Raw genomic sequence first — 22,543 nt, 5'->3', positions numbered from 1 at the left:
ACCTTTTAGTGTTTTTAGTTTGTTACCATGGAGTGTAACGAGCATTCAATTCAGCATCACTTCCTGGAGATGACATTCTGAAATTTAGGTGCTACCTGCACATGCAAATCAGTGCACCCTGCGGCAGTGAAACCATTTTGAACATGTGAGAGCCATGGTGTGGATTAAAAATCTGCCCACAAAATGGGCTGGTAATTGTTCTTGTTGAGAAAATGTTAACATATTTTTAAAAAGCATTTGACTTCAAACCAATATACATTATAAGCATTATTGTTTCTGTTGGTCATGGGATTTCTGTGTGGCCAGGTCTGATTCAATTCCATCGTTGGTGGAGTTCAGAAAGCTCTCTGATTGTAGGCGAACTATAAATCCCAGCAACTACAACTCCCAAATGACAACATCAATCTCCTCCAACCCCACCAGTATTCAAATTTGGGCGTATCGGGCATTTGGGCCAAATTTGGTCCAGTGAAATTACAGTTAAGAAGAAGCAACAAAAATGTTATGGTTGGGGGTCACCACAACATAAGGAACTGTATTAAGGGGTCGCGACATTAGGTAGGTTGAGAACTACTGATATATTGCTTTTCACCCACACTGGAAATAGAAATGTAAATCCAATTTCTAGTTACACTTATAGTGGGTATGCCATGGCTACATCTCATTTCATTACTTTGTTGCTTTAAAAAACAAATATTTTTAAAGGCTATGTGTCTTTTCAGAAGTTGTTTTCAGTAACAGCCCTCAGAGTTGCTACTCGGGTATAATCAGCAGAAGAAAACTGAGTGAGTTTATTTACAACGAAAGTGTAAGCACTACACTTACACGGTTCCACTGTATTTATAGTCATAGTCAATATGAGGGGAAGCTCAAATATACACACAGTGCACTGCTTAGGAATAAAGGGATCAAAAAGATTATCTGAATCACCTTTTGACAGAAATATGAATCATCCATTCATATTAAGTAGGTTTTACCTGTGTCTTGCTCTACTCACCAGGAGGCATGTAATCAAACTTATTCTTACTACAGCACTCAATCAGATTTACTCTTGAGTAGATCTGCTTGAGACAGGAAGAATTCAAATATGCATGTCTATGAGTGCTTTTCAACTCTATTCAAATCACTAAGAATTTTGTCACTTCATTAGGAAACCAAAACTGTACAAAGACACTTAGGAGCAACATGGACTGTGAGAGAGTTGATTTGTTAAAAATCACTATTTTGAGACAGTATAGATACATCATTTAAAAAAAATAGGAAGCCTTGACATTAGAGCTGATGCACACAATAGTTATCCATTAATGATGAATATGTGCAAGGTACTATACATAATGGCTATTCTGAATTCTGTGAATCAAAATGTCAAAAATAAATGTTGAGTATCCCCTACCCCTTATGCGAAATGCTTAGGCCCAAAAAGTGTCCCCCCCCCCCAAGATTTTGGAACACCTGCCTTTACATATATGTACATAATGTGATATCTTGGAGATGGGACCCCAGTCTAAACATGAAATTCATTTATGCTTAATATACACCTTATACACATATCTCAAAGATAATTTTATAAAATATTTTAATGATTTTGTAAATAAAACAAAATTGGTATATACTGAAATATCAGACAGCAAAAGTGTCACAATCTTAGCCACTCTTGAATACAGTTTTGGATTTTAGAGTACTTTGGATTTCTTAACTCTCACTAAGTGATGCTCAACCTGTAAAAAGTTCTTGTTGGTTCAATGTATCTGTACTAGTTTGAACTAAAAACTGGACTGAGCCTTTGAACTTTGAGAAAATATACAAAGGGAACAAGTAAGAATAATCTAGCCAACAAATGAAATATTTCAGTATTAGTTAGGAAGAAATTAAGACTCCCAGATTCTACCAGAATATCAACATCTTGCTTACAGTTCTACACACAATTGGTAAAAGGCCCTGTCATGAAACATCTTGTTATAATCACTACTTGGGTTTTAAATGGGTGCAAGACTTTTTAGGAGCCCCCAGTGGCGCAGTGGGTTAAAGAGCTGAGCTGCTGAGCTTGTTGACCGAAAGATCGCAGGTTCAATTCCAGGGAGCGGCGTGAGCTTCCGTTGTCAGCCCCAGCTTTTGTCAACCTTGCAGTTCAAAAACATGCAAATGTGAGTAGATCAATAGGTACCACTCCCGCAGGAAGGTAACAGCGCTCCATGCAGTCATGCTGGCACATGATCTTGGAGGTGTCAAACCGCTTTGAGTCCCCCTCGGGGTGAGAAAAGCGGTATACAAATACTGTAAATAAATACAGACAATGCCGGGTCTTTGGCTTAGAAATGGAGATGAGCATCACACCCCTGAGTCGGACACGACTGGACTTAATGTCAGGGGAAAATCTTTACCTTTACCTAAGATTTTTGATTGTCCTAATACATTTTTTTAAAATGATTTTTATTAGGTATTTTATAAGACAAAACAACGAACGAGGGGGAACAATGAAAAGGAGATAGAAAAGTAGGAAAAAAAAAAAAGACTAAACTAACCTAAACTATTCTAAAATGACTTCCACTCCAACATCAGGATCTTTTTCCGTCAACTTCTTTTACTCTTGTATATTCTTATCCTCTAATATTTTTCTAAATTTCTTTTCATAGTCATAAAAAGAAGTCCAATCTGTTCTCTTTAGCGGTTTCCCGGTATTTCTTCTCATTAAAAATGTCAGTTCATCCATGTCTCTAATTTCTTTAACTTTCTCCAACCATTCTTCAGCAGTAGGTATCTGTTCATTTTTCCAAAATTTGGCATAAGTAATTCTTGCCGCAGTAGTAAAGTACATGAGTAATTTATCTTCATTTTCCTCCACTTTAAGATCAGAGTCCGTAAATCCTAGTAAATAATATTCAGGTTTCTTTTTAAAACTTCTCTTCAATATCTTTTGTATGTCCTAATACATTTTGAGCACTCCAGTTGGAGGTCAGCTGTGACCAGCAGTGCTGTAGAATGTGAAGAGGCACGAATGGAGGGCGAAAGAGAGAAACGTGGCAAGAAGAAGGTGCGTCAAGCCAACCCCAACCGCGACTGCCTTTTAACTGGAAACCGATGCCCTCACTTTGGAAGAAGATGCAGATCAAGAATAGGGCTCCACAGTCACCTACAGACCCACCACCAGGACACTACACTTGGAGGACCATCATCCTCGGACTACAAAGGATTGTGTAAGTAAGTAAGTAAGTAAGTAAGTAATATCATCTGTACTCTGAGGCTACTGTCAGGACTGAATATGGATACACAGAATGGTTGCATTTTTATCAACATAGGCTGCATTTTTTATCATCCAATCTGTTTAAATTTTACACAGAATGTGTTAGAAGTAAGCATGATTAGACCTGGTGGAAGGAGGCATAAACATTAGAGGAAAGGACATCCGGAATTAAATATATACAGACGAGATCATAACATTAGAAGAAAATTGCAAAGATCTGGAATGACTACTGAAGAAAGTCAGGGAAGATAGTGAAAAGGCGGGTTTACAGTTGAATATTAAGAAAAACAAAAATAATGGCCATAGATGATTTACATAACTTTGAAGGAAACAATGAAGACATTGAAACAGCTCAAGATTTTCCACACTTTAGCTCAGACATTAATCAGAGTGGAGATTGCAGCCAAGAAATCAAAAGTCTTGTGCTTGGAAGGGCAGCTAGGGAAGAACTAGACAAGACCCTGAAGTGTAAAATAAGTCATTGAATACCAACGTCAGGATTGCCTGTGACATCATGTTTCCAATTTCTATGTATGGATAGACAATGAGGAAAACTGAAAGGAAGAAAATCAACCCATCTGAAATATGGTGTTTGAGAAGAGTTCTAGGAATATTGTGGATGCTAAAAAGAAAAATACGTGAATTGTAGAGCATTTCAAGTCTAAAATCTCTCTGGAAGTCAAGATGACGAAACTGAGACTAATATATTTTGGGTATACCATGAGAAATCTAACTCACTAAAAAGACAATATTACTTGATAAGGTAGTAGAAAATAAGGAACTGCTAAGGTTCAATGCCATGGAATTATGGGACTGTAGTTTGTGTGGTCACCAGCACTCTTTGCAAATAAGACATTGTCATACAAGAACTATGGAGCCCCCAGTGGCGCAGTGGGTCAAACCCCTGTGCTGGCAGGACCGAAGACCGACAGGTCGCAGGTTCAAATCTGGGGAGAGGCGGATGAGCTCCCTCTATCAGCTCCAGCTCCTCATTCGGGGACATGAGAGACGCCTCCCACAAGGATGATAAAAACATCAAATCATCCAGGCGTCCCCTGGGCAACGTCCTTGCAGATGGCCAATTCTCTCACACCAGGAGCGACTTGCAGTCACTCCTGACACGACAAAAAAATAAAAAAATACAAGAACTCCTGTGTTTCCATAGCACTGAGCCATGATAGTTAAAGTGGTAGCAAACTGCCTTAATTTCACAGTGTAGAGCACCCCCAGCCAAGGAAGCCACCCCCCTGAGTCTGAAAAACCTGAGTAGAGCTGTTGATGATAGGGGAACTTGGAGGTCTCTCATTTATGAGTCGAAGTTGACCTGGCACCAGCTAAGAACAAAATTGTTTGTAGTTCACTAATTGTCATATTTCCTTACTTTGTGTGTGAAAAAAATTAAATCTTTTACATTTGGGAGTCTAACAGTTGTAGGTCTCTGCCTTTCCCCTTCCCTTCAGTCATCAGCATTCAGTTATTTAGCACTGATTAGATAAACAACTACTAGGTGCTAATTAGCCCTTTAGACTTTAATAGCTGATAGGAAACCCCTCTCACAGTTCACTTATCTGGCACTTATTGTTCTTTATCAGCAGTTTGCTCAGTTCCAGTGTATTTTAGGTAACAGAAAGAAAACAAAGTTCATGCCTTAAATTTAAATTACTGATCAATTAATTAAAATTGGATAGTTCTGAGCTGTGATACTTAGACCACTTACTCTGAAGAAATTCCCAATCTGTCACAATTATATGTGTAAAATTTCAAGAGCTAATTTATTTCTTCTTCATCTTAAATTCTTCTACAGGTTCACTGGCCACCAACCAGTGGCAGTTTTAAAGACAATCTCTGCATTACATGAGAGGAACACCAATCAGATTCACAGAATTCCTGTGGCACATGTTATCTGGACCCTGCAAGGTATAAAGCTATTCAAAATTTGCAAGCAAACACACACACACACACACACACAAACACACTCTCGTACAGAATTATAACCTAATTTTGCCAAAAAAATCTTAATGATTGCTAAAGACTGAGACAATATTTCCAATTTTAACTTAACATTTGGCCTTCCCACTGTTTTTAATTATGTGTTGTTTTATTGATAATGTTGTTTATCTTATTGTCTATGTGTTTTTAATTGCTTGTTTTGTTGCTATTATTGCTTGTATTGTTGTGTTTGGGCTCGGCCTTATGTAAGCCGCACCGGGTCCCTTGGGGAGATGTTAGCAGGGTACAAGTAAAGTGTTATTATTATTATTATTATTATTATTATTAATATAATGTTTCTATATACAATGGTATTTATACTGATCAGGAATTCCACTTGAACCACACAGGAAGCTGAGACAAGCATTCTAATAATAAGAATGGTTTCCAGTTTGCTGAAGGCTTTTAAGCACAGGTTAAAAACATTCCTTTCTTATACTTGGTTTTTAAAAAGTATTTAACCCAAAGAAAATTTAACGGCCTGCTTTTCTTTGTTTTTACAGCATGGATTTTAATTTTATTAATGGCTTGAACTTGCTTTATTGGTATTGTTTTAACTTTCTTGTGGAGTTTTGCTATGGCAGTTTGAAATACAGCAAACTTTACATGTAATAAAAGTGATCCACAATAATTTTAAAGAATCCCATTGCACATTATACAAATGAATTACTAGCCTTTAGAAAGTTTGCTGATGGTCTCTGTTATCAGAACACTCTGACAACAAGACAATCCTGGGAGTGATTCTAAGGACAAAACAACACAACAAACGCCTAGCAAAGCTTCGCTACCTACATGGAAAAAAGCTAAAGGGAAAAACAACCCCCCCCCCCCTCCATACTCTAAATAAACCTATACATATCCTGGGGGTAGGGAGGGAGAGTGTGAGCAGCTTTAAGAGTGAGGACACATCAGGAAATCTCTGAATCAGGTCTCTTTGTGGCAAAGTACCTTTTCTATTAAAGATCTTGAAGCAGGTACACTCTATCAGAACTGTTATTAGGCAATTCAATTCCACCAATATTCTTCCGCCCAAAAAAGATAGATTCAAATAAGATACAAATCTTATGGAAGTCTATGGAAAATAGCCCTGCTTGTTTTAAATAAGCCTCTGGTCAGAATGCAGAAGAAAAAACAACAACACATACATCCAAGTTTAGTGAGTTGCTACTTAAATGTTAAACAGTGCTCTGTGAACCATTTTATATTAAAATTGGATAGTTCTGAACATCACACATACAAGAAGTATTGTTTGACACAGTGCCATTTTGATGATAAATTGCAATCTACAGCTCAAAATAATTCTACCCAGGGATTAACATTTCAGAGGCTGAGCCAGAGATTATGTGTGTGGATCTTGAATTTCATCATCTCCCTTTGGCACAATAGCTTATTCTTCCCCTTTTTCATCTATTCTCTCATGAAGGGTCAGGAAAGCTTAGCCTTGCTGTTTCATTCATTTCATCTCTACATTAACCAGATACCTTGCAGTCTTTAGTTCTTACATGTTATTCCATTACAAATACTACAGATTGACTGCACTGCCGAGGTTTTTTTTTTTTTTTTGGCTCTCTAATGAGGTATGTACTAAATCAAAGGGTGCCATCAAGTGGTCATAGCACACTACGCAGCACTAGGCAGCAAGCCATTGGGAAAAAGGTTTCATCAGGGCACGTGGACTAGATCCCCCCACAATGTAAAGGATCTTACATATTTCAGTAATGCAAAGAAATGCCATTCCCTTGACCCTCAATCCTGTTTAGGTTTGCTAGTTTACAGGCTTATGCATTTTATCACATTAGACACTGGGAGTAAAACTCTTACTAATGATGTTAATTCATACTACAGAGGGTTGTTGTTATACTGGTGAACACAAATCCTCCTTTGTATTTCCTTTACACACATCACTTTGCAGTATTATCCCAACTTAATCTTTTAAACACTCTGTACTAAACATTATCACTGCTATTAGCTTTTCAAATTCTCATTTTCAGATTTAAATGCAAGAATTAATGGTCACACTGTATTTAGCTCTGGATGATTTCTAGTACACAGCATTTGAGCTGTACAAGAAATCATGATATGCCAGACATTTCTAATTATAAAGTATATGGAGTTGGTGAAATGGTTAAAATGCTATGCCTATGGTACTATTAAATTAGTTTGAAGCAAAAAAAAGAAAAAAAGAAGAAGACTATTATTAAATCAAACAAAAATATTTGGAAAGTCTATCTTATGCAAGGTAATCTTACAGCATACTAATTAGTTTCCTATTGTGAGTAGCTCTTATAATGTTTTGCATCTCAATCAAGATAAAAGCAGGGAAGAAAAAGAAGAAGTTGTTTCCCCAAGATCCTGATTGCTAATCTTTGATCACTGTAAAGGCATAGTCTGCTGAAGTGCAAGGCAAACAATAGAAACAGTACAAAACATTTATTTTCCAGCATGTTCAAGCTTTGCCTTTTCTAAAATTGGCCTCCCTAAACTGAAAACTTGCTTTGCAGCTGAAAAATATAAACATTGAAATATAGTGAAGTCACCAAGTGCCATGAAGACACAGCATTCAAGAACATTAACTTCTTGTTAGGAAGCAAGGAACTTACAAAAACCCAACTTTGAATTTCATAAATGCTGACTGATCTGCCTTATGTAAAAGAATGTCAAAATCTTTTTACCATGTTCTGTAACGCGTATCTAAACTTCTACATCAAGGCAGACTAACATGAATCTAACAACAGGGATTGATGGTATGGTAACACTGGTGAGACCAGGCATGTAGCCGGGGGGGGGGCTTGGGGGGCTTCAGCCCCCCCCCCCGAAATTCTGATGGTGGTCCGCAAGAAGGCCTTACTGGTGCATTATTTAAACTGTTCTGTTTATTCATATCATGATCTGATCACCATGCTCAATATATCCCATATGCATAGGGGCATTGGGGTAACGATACAAAAGGTTTGCTAGGGTAGACCTTCTTTCACTCAGACTCAGCTCCCCCCCCCCCCCCCCGAAACAAAATCCTGGCTACGGGCCTGGGTGAGACAATTTAGAAAGCTAACTAAACTTGAACTATCTTTCAGGAGAAGGAAATGGCAAAGCCGCCTCTGAGTATTCCTGTTATTGGAAATGTCAACAGCAAGAGGTAACATTTTACAACATATGATAGACTTATGAAAAAGCAACATTTTTTTGGAAACAGATACATTGTTTAATCCAGAAGATATTTAAGTGGGGGGGAGGGGACTAAATTAAAACCAGAATTGTTTTTAATGAGACAGATGAATTGACAAATAGAGAGGCAACACATGATCACTGCAGTAAGATTGTTGCCCATGAAGAAATGGAAGATTATGGAAATTCCAACAAAATGAAGACTAGATAATGCGCTGCTGGAATTGCCAAGTATTGCCCTGGATAATGATGACCCCGGTGGCGCCTGTCCAGGAGGCATGGGGACATGTCTCTCCGCACCGTTCCAGCTTCCCCACTACCTCATCACACGGGGAGAAGCCTCTTTAAGCCGGCTTGACCCATTTTTCCTTAAGGAAAGATGGGGACTACCCCTTTATGCGCTGCCAGGTTTTTGTGCCAGTTCAGCCATGGAGTCACCCGGGAAGTACTTTTCCAGGATGTGATGAGAGCAGTTAGGCTCCATGGCAAAATTGCCAAAAACCCATTGTTGTCACTTAAAAACAGCCCATGTTATGAGGTGGTGTGTTGATTAAAAATTTGTTAGAAAGTTTTTTGAAAAACTGGAAAACAATATTTTTTTTGCAAGAAAGAGGAAAAAAGATAGTAACTGTGGGATTTAATAATTGCTAGTTTAGAACAAGTTGAATTGTCCAGTTGTATGAATGTAGGTGAAGTAGGATCATTATTATATGAGCCACCTGTAGGAAAGTAGTACTTCTTTCTATCCTTCCTGTAATCAGTTCTTATTTTGTCTCTTTTAAAATTTTAGTTGTAATCTAAGTAGTTTGTAGTTTACTTGCTGTAGTTAATAAGTGGTTGGCAGTCATATGTCTTTCAATTATTTGTATTACTTTCATTAATATATGTATTTTAGCTAATAATAACATATTTAATAAAGAAAGTGGAAGTTGTTCTTAAAGAACTTGGGAATAACAAATAATGAGTAACACAAAAATACCAATAGAATTGTTTCAAGCTATAGAAATAGAATCTATCCAAATTTTAACAAAAAAATCTACCCTCTGCATCCCCCTCTCCCCAAAAAAGCAAATACAAAAACAAAACACAATATCTGACAGGTTGGAAATGTTGAATAGGTTAATCCTCAAGAAAAATGACATGAGAAATTTTGATAATGATCAGATTGCATTCATATCAGGCAAGCAAATTGACTATCAAAATTTTGTAATAGATTGTGCATATATGGAAACAGAAATGCTAGATTTTCAAGCTAGTTTCAAGAAAGGAAGAGGCACTAGAGATCATATTGCATTAAAGAATATTAGAAGAAAATCAAATCGCAATTAGTTTAAAAAACCAACTTGTTTCTTCTGAAGCAGCTGTACCAAAGCACCTCACTCTTGCAAGGCTGTTTAATTCTGGGTGAACAATAAAATCCAGGTGGCTGTCTGACAAGCCCTTAGGAATTCCAGAGGAAAGCTCTTGGTATCACTATAATACTAGCAGAATGGCTCTAAAATTGTGGCCAGTTTCAAGAACAGTCAAATTGTTCCAGTGATCCACTTGATTAGAGACTGTGACAAAAACCCAGGCCTTTAATAGGTAATGTATAAACTGAGTAAGATAGAAAAATTAAGTAAGGTAGATAAATTAAAAGGTCTAGCAAGCTCTATAGAGCATGCCAACCCCTTTCACAAATTTAATGATCGAATCTGTGTTTCCTCAAAAGAGGTTAGGCAGAAATATCATAAACATTACCTCCTGAGAAGTCTGGAACTGCAATACTGCTCTTGGTGGAATACTATGGAAATACTGCTCTTGGTAATACTGCTCTTGGTAAAAGGAGGATACTTAGGCCTCTATTACACTGTCATATAAAATCCAGATTATCTGTTTTGAATTGGATTATATGGTAATGTAGACTCATATAACCCAGTTCACAGCAGATAATATTGATTATATGGCAGTGCAGAAGGGGCCCTAGTCTCCTAACAACCTTGCCCCCAACAAAAGTGGAGATTATAGACAATCATGTTTGAGATCAGAGTTCACTAGCCCTACTAGGAGATAGAGGGAATGTATCATTGAGAAGAGAAAGTGACTGAAAATGGCAAATGGTTCAAATACAGTTTCTTCAAAACCTTGCAGAGAACCAAAGGGAAATCCCATGTGTATGTAAGATGGAAGCCAGGCAGAGGCAGATTCCTGAGGAATCAGAAGTGGGTTGAAGGGGGTTTTTTTGTTTTGTTTTTTTTTTTGTCATGTCAGGAGCGACCACTCCTGTTGTGAGAGAATTGGCCGTCTGCAAGGACATTGCCCAGGGGACGCCTGGATGATTTTTTGATGTTTTATCATCCTTGTGGGAGGCTTCTCTCATGTCCCCGCATGAGGAGCTGGAGCTGATAGAGGGAGCTCATCCGCCTCTCCCTGGATTCGAACTTGCGACCTGTCGGTCTTCAGTCCTGTCGGCACGGGGCTTTAACCCAATGCACCACCGGGGGCTCCGGTTGAAGGTGATATAAACAAAAAGGTTCCAGTTAGGGTTAGATTGAGCTTTTTGTGTTTCATTTTATGCTGCAATAAAAATGTTGCCCCCATTACAGGCTCCATTAGCACAACAAAACATGGCAAAATCAAAACAGAGTCAATATTTTTGCAAGTTACTGCAATTTCGCCAGCATGATATTGACTGACTTTTATTAGATCAGAGATTCATCTTTAGAATAGCAGCATGGCTAGTCAACCGCAATGCAATACCTTCAGAACAATTAATCACGGAACCATGGAGGGTGGGGTTAACCACCAAAGGAAGCAAAAGAGACTTTAAACTGGTTTCATGGTGAAACTGCTTTTGAAAGGAACACTCTAAAGATGTACACCAACTCTCAAGTGAGCCTGTTATACATGAAGAATTGGAATCAAAACTGCACATTTTACTTGTATCAAGTTTCCTTCCAAATGAACATTTTGATCCAAATGTTATGCAAAATATTACCTTAGATGCAATATATTAAATGGAATCTTAAACCCACCTATAAGGGACCATCTTTCCAATCGCCTTACACCCATTTAATGACAATGTATTGACATTTCGTTTTCTCCCCTTTTCCATAGTGTCTTGTATTGCACCCTTTGCTGAGAAGCAGGCATTGGTTGTTTGTAACACTGTATGGCCATTGCCCCCCAGGTGCCCACAATGAAATGAGATTTGTATAACATAATGCTATCGCAGCAAGCAGCATTTTAAATTTTAAAAAATCCTACTCACTATCAAGAGCTACATCGCCTTCACATGCAAAAAAGTGTGGAACGTTGAACAATCCTAAAAGCACATATTTTTTATTAAAAGGAGAGTTGGGTAGCTCAGCTTACATTTGGAGTATGATTAGAACCCCACTGTAAAACAATTACCAAGACTCTGTTTTTATATTTGATGTTGGAAAGAGAAAAAGACCTCATGCAGATTCAAGTCTCTTGCATACCCCAGCAAGTATATTTTAGTGCTGATTTTCTATGAATAAACATATGCTAAGAATTGCTCAAACACACTGCTGATTTTAAACACACCTAATGTACTATTAGTGGTTTGTTTCCAGAACTGACTGCCTCCATTTATCAGCTTCCTCACTCCAGCTGACAACGAAGATCACTGATATCAACTCTGGTCAGCTGTCTTTCCCAATATAGTTTCATCTATGGGGGAAAAGAATATTTCAAGGAAACTAGCAGGAAACAGGACTGAAAACAGGTCTAAACAAATTGGTTCTAGCAATTTGGAAGGCAGATTGCATTTTACTACTGTGAATCAATAATCACCACAGAAATTATGTGTCATCAAACCCATTTCAGTGTAAACATTACAGTTTGGAAAAATTACTGACTTTATAAAAAAAAAGGGAGGGAGGGAGGAGTAAAGATAACATTATCTGCTCTGTAACATTCCAACATCACCATTCCATATTTCATCTTTGAAAGGCATGCTAGAGTAATTGCAATATAAATATCACAAAATAAAATACTTCTGTTATCTGAAATTTGTCACATTAATGTTCAATTAAACATTCAATGTCAAGAAGCCACAAAAATACATATATAAACTCCATTTGACTTACAGAAGTACTAAAATCCTACTATATTGAGCAGAATCCTTTAAAACTGGGTTAGGGATATGACCCCAGAGGGGAACTTTTCCCCATTTAGGATTTCCTCATTTGAAAACATCCATTCATTTAATGATACTAAAATGTTACAACAACACATGAGGTATCGGTAGGAAGGGGGAAAGCTTTTGTGCTATAAAGTAGCCATGCATAATGCTGTTTTATTATGTGTTTTCACTTATTCTGATAATATTATTTACATGTTTTCTATACATGCAAAGTAAACAGATTTTCCGAACATAAATATCTGCATACCAGTTTAAATTTTGAATGAAGAAATGTCTTTACAATGAATGGTGGCAAATTATTTTTTGCTGTATTCACAGAAACTTAACATTTTCTCTGAAATCTGTTTGTGTGTGCATTTTCTAGATAGGAACGGTAAATTCATTAAAAAAAACAATGTATATATGATAAAGACTAGTCGTGTCCAACTTTGGGGGGTGGTGCTCATCTCCATTTCTAAACCGGAGCCGGCATTGTCTGTAGACACCTTCAAGGTCATGTGACTGGCTTGACTGCATGAAGCGCCATTACTTTCCTGCCAGAGCGCTACCTATTGCTCTACTCACATTTGCATGCTTTCGAATTGCTAGGTTGCAGAAGCTGGGGCTAACAGAGGGAGCTTACCCCATTCCCTGGATTCAAACTGCTGACCTTTTGGTCAGCAAGTTCAGCAGTTCAGTGGTTTAACTTACTGGGCCACCAGAGGCCCCGTAAACTGTGTATATACAAATCCAGTATTGTAGAATATTGAAGATATGCTTCTTTAAATTACTATGATTTCATTAGTACTTACTTCACTTACTTCCATTGGGAATGTAAGTATTGTATTGCATTTTGAAAAAAATAAAGTATTTCCAGCAAAGGATCACCGCCTTGTTGTGGCGCTGGAGCTTGAGCACCTCAATGATGTCATGAGCGAAACCGTGAAGGGCCACCCAAGACGGGACGGTCGTGGCAGAGAGGTCAGACCAAGCGTGATCCCTGGGGAAGGCAATGGCAAACCACCCCAGTATCCTTGCCAAGAAAACTAAATGGACCAGTACAACCAGAGATATGTCGAGTGACGGGACTGACCTTGAAGGAGCTGGAGGTGGTGACGGCCGACAGGGAGCTCTGGCGTGGGCTGGTCCATGAGGTCACGCAGAGTCGGAGACGACTGAACGAATGAACAACAAAAGTATTTCCTAGAAAAGCTTTCGCAGCATATGTCCATACAGATGATACCAGGCCAGTCACACCAGTTTGTCATTTCAGTATGGCTGGGATGGAAAAGGTGAATGTAGATCTCCTTAACTGACATTCTTTACAATTTTCAGAAACGTACATTGAAATTAAAATGTGGCTAGGAAACATCTAAAAGATATAAAAGCTATTTGCAAAGGGATCAGGTCTAGGTCACACAGCAACACTCAGATGTCTTTCTACCACTTCCTTGGTTTAAAATAAGGAAAGATCAGCCAATCAAGACAAGATGTGCTGTGGGTTTTGCTCTAAAAACCTAATCTCCAAGACTCCTGAACTAGAACAAAGTGCTAAATATTTAATGTAAGCAAATGCTGTATTAAAAAACTGAACACACACTTTTTTGATTTTTCTATTACATTCAAAGCAGAACAAGAGTGAGATGGCTGACAAAGCAGCATTTAATTCTGAGCTATATCTAGACCAGAGGACCCAAGGTAATTTACACAGGCAACCAGTCACAGTTCACATAATCACATACAGTGGAATATGACAGGGGAATTAGAAGGCCAGGAAAGCATGTCTGAACCATAGGCTGCCTGCTCTAAATGTATTAAGTAGAGACATTTAATTCTGAAATGGGAATTTAAAAAAAAGCTACAAACAGTTCCGCTTGTAGATGGCAGAAATGTATAAAAACAAGCTTCTCTTCTGTAAAACAAAATATACCACTTGGGTCATTTTTAAAGTGCTCTGTGTTATAGAAAGAATTCATTGTGGAAGTGTTTACATTTATATAGGGCAGTATTATGTAGAAGGTGGTGCTTATCTTACTAATTCTTACCCCAGCACTCTTCCTTTACCCGTTGTTTTCCCCCTAGTCCTCTCCCATTTCCTGCTCCTTGGCCTTCTTTTCATTTCACCACTATGGACATTTAGTCTTGTCCTCTGCACTTCCTACTTCTATCAACAAGGAATCAGAAATTTGCTTCTCCTTCTCTTTGAAGAGACTGGGGGTTCTACACAGAAAAGTAGAGGTTGAGGTTTGTCCCCAACCCCTGCGGCAAAATTACTCTTCCAGGCCTGCTTTCCACTTGGAAGAGATTGTAATTAATGTAAATTAATGAATCCATTCTAAGAACAAGAAATTACACCCATGTCCCCCTAAGTACTCAGAAGGAGAATAGCTACTGGCTAAACAGATATGCATATATGCTACCACCCCATCCTAAATGAGTTTTGGAGCACTGGAGAACCTTCCTTCCTAAGAAGATTTCAGGAGAGGGACAAGGAGGGCTGGCCATAGTAGGAGAAGACAGTATGGGGAAATTCTATTGGCTTAGTAGAAATCCACACATTAAATTGAAGCCTTATCACTATTTGGAAATCCAAGAATATGTAAGCGGGCATTTAAATTAGTTTTTACTCCCCTCAGTCTGTTTAACACTTCAAGGAATCTTTTTTGAAAACCAGAAGTATTCCACATCCAATTGCTAGTTTCCAAGAAGAGTAAGTACACTGAAGCAGTGGTTCAACAGTGCTAATCGATTCAATGGGTCCAATCTAGTTGGGACTAATGATTGCATTTAGTCCAACTACAGCAAAAATGAGGGAGCATTCCTTCACTTCCTATGCAATTGTCATTTGTATGCATTGACATTTGTATGCATGTATGCATTGTCATTTGTAGGCACACAAAGAAGCAAATTTTACATCAATGTGGTTATTATTCCAAAACTATACATGAGCTGATCTTATACTTCATCTTCTCAATCAGTAACTCAACTCAGCAATAAGAGACCCACTGAAACAAGCAACTGATTCTGGACCAACCAAAGTGATACAATGTTCAACTTGCAGAAATCCATCTCATTTTCTCTCTTACACACACAAAACACTCACTTTAGTCAACTTCAATGTTAAATCAATACAAATTGTTCCTAAAGTTCTGCAAGGCCATTGGTCAGCCTTTCATATTCACAAATTCTGCATTAACAGATTTCACCATCCATAGGTTTAAAATATATATTTAAAAACATTCCCAAAAGGCAAACCTTTATTTTGCCATTTTACATCAAGAGCACCATTTTAATATGCTATGGTATATAATATGATTAGAGTATCCATGGATTTGGGTGTCTCTGGGGGACCCTGGAAATGAACCGCAGTGGATACCAAAGGCCCACTGAACACTTTCATTTTCCTAAACTGAAAGTTTCTTATTTCCTCTATGGCCACTGGGTGGTGCTCTCAACCTTAAGAAAAAATCCAACTTTACTCAACTTTTATTTAAGGGAAATATTTGTGTTTTTATGTTTGCTTTGCTTTACTTCACTTACACCATTCTGGATTCACTTCACCACAAGTTACCTCATCAAGGTCACTCCTAATTACTTCAGTAACTACTATATCTTTAAAGGCACCCACATTCCATTTAGCTGTAGACACACATTCCATGCTATTATTTTTAAACTGTATTGCATTGCATATGTCTTAATTATAATGAGAAAATACCAATTGAAGCACATAGATAACGACATCTAGATAAATCTATTCAAGTAATACAAAATAGAGTATTAAAAATATGCTTCAATTCGTAAAAGCAGCATACTATTTCCTCTTATGACTTGAATTATCTATTTCCTCCACCACATGAGGGGCAGATGGTCAAAGCTTGTTTCATCGTAAGCGGCTACAGCTGAAGTTGCCCCCAGAAAAAAATAACGAGAAATGTAATTTTTCACTTACATTTTCTATGACAAATGTCCATTCCTTGTCTTCAAATTCCTCAGCATGGGGATCCTAGAAGGGGGAGATACAGTATATTGAACACTATGGAAAAACTTTAGTGCTTTTGCTACTCACTTTTTTATTTGTTCTTCACTTAATATTACATTATGGATTTATATGTAAAGGAAAATTGTGGATTAATATGTACATGTTGCCAAAGAATCACTTTAAAACATCTATAATGTTTTATGAAAAAAATAAAAAAATTCAAAAAAAAAGATTAGCAGAAAAAAGAGCACACGTCAAAAGGTACCATCACAAATACTAATGATACATCTTTTAATAAAAATTCCATAAATATATAAACAGCTGTTTTGGGGGATGATAGATAACTTGTTCATTCCTATTATGCCAATAGTATACATGAAGTGTTCTCTCTCTCTCTTGCTCTTCTATACGTGCAAAGACAGAAAAGGCCAATAAATAGAGACTTTAGAGCAGGGGTCACAGGTCACAGTCCCTCAAACTGTTGGAGGGCCGGATTATAATTTGAAAAAAACATGAATGAATTTTTATGCACACTGCAATATTTTATTTGTAGTGCAAAAAATACTTTAAAACAATACAATAATTAAAATGAATAACAATTTTAACAAATATAAACTTATTAGTATTTCAATGGGAAGTGTGGGCCTGCTTTTGGCTGATGAGATAGGAATGTTGTTGTTGTTTGCTTTCAAGTCATTTCAGACTTAGGTTGACCCTGAGCGAGGGCCGGGTAAATGACCTTGGAGGGCTGTATCTGGCCTTAATTTGAGGACCCCTGCTTTAGGGAGATGGAGTACATCCGACCTAAAATGAAAAGCCTGGATCTAAATGTAGAGGTCATATTTTTATTAATAGAAAATTCATCTTAAAATATTAGAATAGTGGCTTGTTGTGCATTTAATTTTGGATATGCATTACAATTGCACTATATTAAATAGTAATATACATTAATAACTTTATAATAATAATAACTTTATTTTTATACCCTGCCTCCATCTCCCCAAAGGGACTCGGGGTGGCTTACAAAGGGACCCAAAGAGCACAGAGTTAAAAACATAATGCAATAAAATAAAACCAAAATAAAACAAAATAAGAAGATATCATAATAAAACATAATATCATAAAAACAGTGCCATGCTGAGTTCAATCAATCAATCAATCAATCAAATAATTTATTTTGGTCACAGACCAGCACAGGAAATAAAAGCCACATTTTCATATGATCTTGGTACATTTAGTATATTTAAAATCTAAATATAAATACTGAAGCACAATAGGGGGTAAGGGAGCGGAAGGGGAAACAGGGCAAAAACATACAATGCACAGGTGTATCAGCAAATTATAGAATCAAGGAAGATGATTACTGGATACACAGTTAACTTTTGGGACCAGTAAACCCCTGCTTCTTGGTAGGGGGTTGGACTGGATGGCCCATGAGGTCTCTTCCAACTCTTTGATTCTATGATTCTATGACAGATTTTTTTATGCTGCTGCACAAAACTTTGCAACATTGTAGGTTGTACCTGAATTAGTATCTGCAAGTATCCATGCTGAGCAAGAAAAGTGCTGATAAATGATGACTAAGTAGAATCCTCCTCACTAGTGATTTGAATAGTAATTTCATAATTAAAATAAGAGTCCTTCAGAGGTACTACTTAAATCAACCCTGTATATCAGAGGTACTGCTGACTCATTAGAAATTTCTTTTAAAGCTCGAAGAGTATTTTATTTTCAATTCATTCAAAATATGTAGGTTATCCTTCTGCATTATGGCTACAAATGACAAAAACTATGCTAAATATTTATTTATAGATAAAGGAATCAAATCAAAGCATGAGAAAAAACTATAGATTTTATTTTATTTTAATGTTGCAGGAGAATGAGCTAATGGAAGTGGCTCATCCTCCTGCAACTGATATACAATGCCAGAAGTGGTTCTGTCAAAAAGTCCAAAAAGATAACTTGAGTGATAGGACTGAAAACAACTGATTAGTCTAGAATCATTACCTTCTGCTACTGTTGTCTCTTGCCTGGCAGAGATCACCCACCTAGTTGCCCAAGATAGTACCAACAATAAAACTAAGTTTTGGGGTTGGTCATGGCATTCCATAAGCCATACACTGTGCGAGACAAGGAACATTTCTCAGTGATTGCTGGCCAAATTGAACTTGGCTGGCCAAATTGAACTTGGACTAAAAAGAGACCAGGGACATGCATGAGGGTCTTTTGGTGACTAAATTGCCACTTTTGTGGCAAATGATCATGGGAGGAACGAAGGAGATGAAGGTTGATGACTTATTGTTACATTTAATCTATACCTTACGTACTATGTAACCTAACATTTATCAAACCTTCTCTTCACATGTGAGCGAAATAGAGATTACTGGTTTTTATAAATAAATCTGGAGGATATTTAAGTTGGAGACATAGACATATAAAATACATACTTTTTGTGATGCGACACATTTTGAAAAAAATGGGAAGACAGGTATTGTTATAAAATGATAGAGAAACTGCCTTATTTTAAAGAATTAACTTGCAATTTGAGATTTCACCTCTTTTATTGTGAGTTGTTAACAGACATTGTCTTTTTGCAGAAAAATGTGAATATGTTAATTGTAACTGTTAATAGTTTGAGTTAAGGAAGTGTATGAAGTGTTTTCATGAAAAGAGTAAGACTTTATATATTAAGATATATAACAATTGCTAAGAAAATAAACATTTTTTTCTTTTCTGTTTCTTTCTTTGCTGTTCTTTGTCTGTATATTTTTTCCCTTTAACATATTGGAAAGCATGTACAGGTAAGGCCTGAGTTACAAATACCAGACTCATAAACACTCATAATTAAGAATGGGGGTGAGACAACAGGAACTGAGAGAAATCTACCCCTAGGAAGGAAAATTCACTCCTGGAAGAGTTAATAATAATAATAAACTTGATTTATACCCTGCCACCATCTCCCCGAAGGCACTCGGGGCATCTCACAAAAGCACTCCAGGGTACCGCACATAAAATAAACAATACACAAGCATAAAAACAATAGTAACATAAAATTACAACAGAAAAATGCAGCAAACAAATTTAGCATCACATAATAAAATTTTAAAATTCGTAAAATGCAGCAGTGCCTGCGGATAAAACTAAGTCTTCACATGCAACCACTGAAGTCTACTCAAGGTCAAAGGTCTGTTTAAAAAGCTGTGTTTTTAGGCTATACTGAAAGGCTTGGAGAGTGGGAGCTAACTTAACCTCTCTAGGAAAGGCATTCTAGAGCCAGGGAGCCACCACTGAGAAGGCACTCTCTTGTCCCCATGAACCGTACTTGGGACAGTAGTGGGGCCGAGAGAAGGGCCTCCCTGGCAGATCTCAGAGGCTGCACCAATTCATAGAAGATAGGTTGGACCCAAACAAAAAATGGCTTTATAGGTGATAACTTGCACTTTGAATTGAGCCCAGAAACTTGTCAGAAGCCAGCGGAGCTGCTTTAATAGGAGTTTGGAATGCTCCCTATAGCTAGCCCTAGTTAGTAATCTGGCTGCTGATCCATGCACTAACTGCAGCTTCTGAGCCATCTTCAAAGGCAGTCCCATGCAGATTACATTATAGTAGTCCATTCTGGATATAACTAAATAGTGGACCACTATGGCCACGCCTTAGTTACCATGGGGAGGTGTCTCCACTGAAGCTTTACGACCAAACCTAATTTCCAAAACAAGCCAAGTTTTTCAAAATCCAGTTGTCACAGGGACCAAAACAAACACCACAGGGGTGTTAGGCCTTCCCTATGCTGTCATATACATACATACATACATACACACACACACACACAGAGAGAGAGAGAGAGAGAGAGAGAGAGAGAGAGAGAGAGAGAACGAGAACAAACTTGCAGAACCTATCTTGTTTGTAACTTGGGAACTGTATATAGTCTTAAACAGATTTATGCACATTTGCCCTGGTGTGGCAAGCTTCTACTATAATGTCTTTTACTCTTTTTATCATTTTAATTAGTTTTTGTAAACCATCCTTGAGAACTGGTGGGAAGCCTAAAATAAATGAATAAATATTGGTATTCCGTGCAATATGTTTGTCTTTGTTGCTTAAAAGGACAAGGAAGACAACATCTGCATACTTTTCTTAGCTACAACCTACAGTTTTCACTGTTACTCACTATATTTAGGGAGCTATTTGGCAAGCTTTGGGACTATGAAAACTTTACTGCTGGCTGGAAAAATCTATCTACATTCATAGGGATGGAGGAGGAGTTAAACTCTCAATTCCTTATTCCAGGGGCCCTTAAAGCAGCTGCTTAAATGCAAGCACACACAATTTCTTTGAAGTGAAATGCAGATTTAACATTGTGGATGAATTTTGGCCCCTGCCCCAAGTCACTGCCTTGTTTCATATCTCATATCACCTTGTGAAACTTCTGCAATGCCTTAAATAATTTTGCATAATTTTAAAAAGAAGTGCCCGCACCTAAATATCCCTCAATTCTCATCTTCTACCACAGACATATATGGCTTCTAAGATCTGGGATGTCAAAACTAATGACATTGGCTTGGATCCTAAGAACTATGAACAGAAGTAAAGTTAATAGAAACCAACTTTTCCATTGCCTTCTCTCTTCTATACCCTCTGAAATGCCTCTCAGAAAGATCAGAAACACTCCTGTCCTTACATATCCTTCCCATAATAATAAAGGGAGTAAAATACTAAATGTAATAAAAATAATAACAGAGTAAAATAATGGATGTAATAAGAGAGTAAAATAATAAATGTAATAATAACAATAATAGAGTAAAATAATAAATGTAATAATAATAATAATAATAATAATAATAATAGAGTAAAATAATAAATGCCATAAAATAATAATAATAACAGAGTAAAATAGTAAATAACATTGACTCAAGTATAAGCCGAAGGGAGATTTTTCAACCTTAAAAAGGGGCTGAAAAACTAGGCTTATACTTGAGTATATACAGTAATACTGGCCTCATTTCAGCAACAGATTAAGAACTGACTATTTATCTAGGCTTTGCGGTCTTAGTGGCCATATCACTGCTTATTCAATGTGGGACTATAGGTTCTGGAGTATATTTATGGATCTGTATTAAATTGTTTTTAAGGTATTTCTATTATTTGTAGATTGATCTTTCGACACAGGGCAGATTAAAAAAACACTGTGAAGAGAAAAAAATTTGCTTAGGAGGATAACCATGTTGCTCTATTGTAACAAAAAGAAGTTTGCCTGTGGTGCCTTCAAGATCAACCAAACTATTCCGGCAGAAACTATAAGAGATGAAATGAATGAAAGGGATTCACAACATCCAATACTTGAAATGTTATTTTGAGCTGCAGGTATATCTACGCAAAATGAGGAGCTCTATAAAACATTTATCTCAAAACCCACTCTTAGTAGTCATTTCCCAAACTGTAAGTATAATGCCTGGAATTCAGGATAATATTGTATGCCTCTGTCTCACCACAAACCTCTTTCTAAAATGGTTTTAATTTTTAATTTAATTGCTTTAAATTTGTCCTATTATAATTCTAACACAAACATCACAGTATTTCCCCAATCTTGGCTATGTACACTACACAATCACAGCCACGTCTCCCTTCTCAGGTCTAAAATGCTGAAATTATGAAGGCTTTATTATAAAATTCAATGTCATCATCCCAGGTATGGGAATAGGCCAAAGATGCCATCCTAACACAGCGGTGGACATCCGTCCTACATACAATACAAAACTATTCGAAAACACAGATGCCTCAATATCATGCAAACATTCTTCCCATTGACAGATTGCCTAAGCTTTTAAGTAGTGGGCTTTCAAGTATCCACTGGTGGCTGCTAAGAGGCTATACTTAACATTCTCATTAGTAACGGAAGTCAAGATTTACCCTCTAATCCTACCAGCAACACCCTTTCAACAGCCACTTACAGATTCAGAGGCACTGCAATCTGTATCACTTCCCAAAACACATGGCTATTCTATCTTTGCTCCTGTTCATTACTGCTACTATTTCAGGCTGC

At 37.2% G+C, this 22,543-nt stretch overlaps 1 protein-coding gene across 4 annotated transcripts in view; it reads right to left on the bottom strand.

The window, feature by feature from the left end:
• EHBP1 (EH domain binding protein 1) overlaps nt 1-22,543 on the bottom strand; it is a 265,747-nt gene that overhangs the window by 201,575 nt on the left and 41,629 nt on the right. For all 4 annotated transcript variants that reach the window (XM_060784566.2, XM_060784585.2, XM_060784575.2 and 1 more), the window contains exon 5: nt 16,474-16,527. In XM_060784566.2, coding sequence (XP_060640549.2) covers nt 16,474-16,527 — 54 coding nt within the window. The remainder of the gene's footprint in view (nt 1-16,473; nt 16,528-22,543) is intronic.

This window comes from Anolis sagrei, chromosome 1 (assembly GCF_037176765.1).
Source record: "Anolis sagrei isolate rAnoSag1 chromosome 1, rAnoSag1.mat, whole genome shotgun sequence".
Lineage (NCBI taxonomy): Eukaryota > Metazoa > Chordata > Lepidosauria > Squamata > Dactyloidae > Anolis > Anolis sagrei.
Note: the sequence above shows the minus strand (reverse complement) of the source record. Positions and strands in the feature narration are given on the sequence as shown.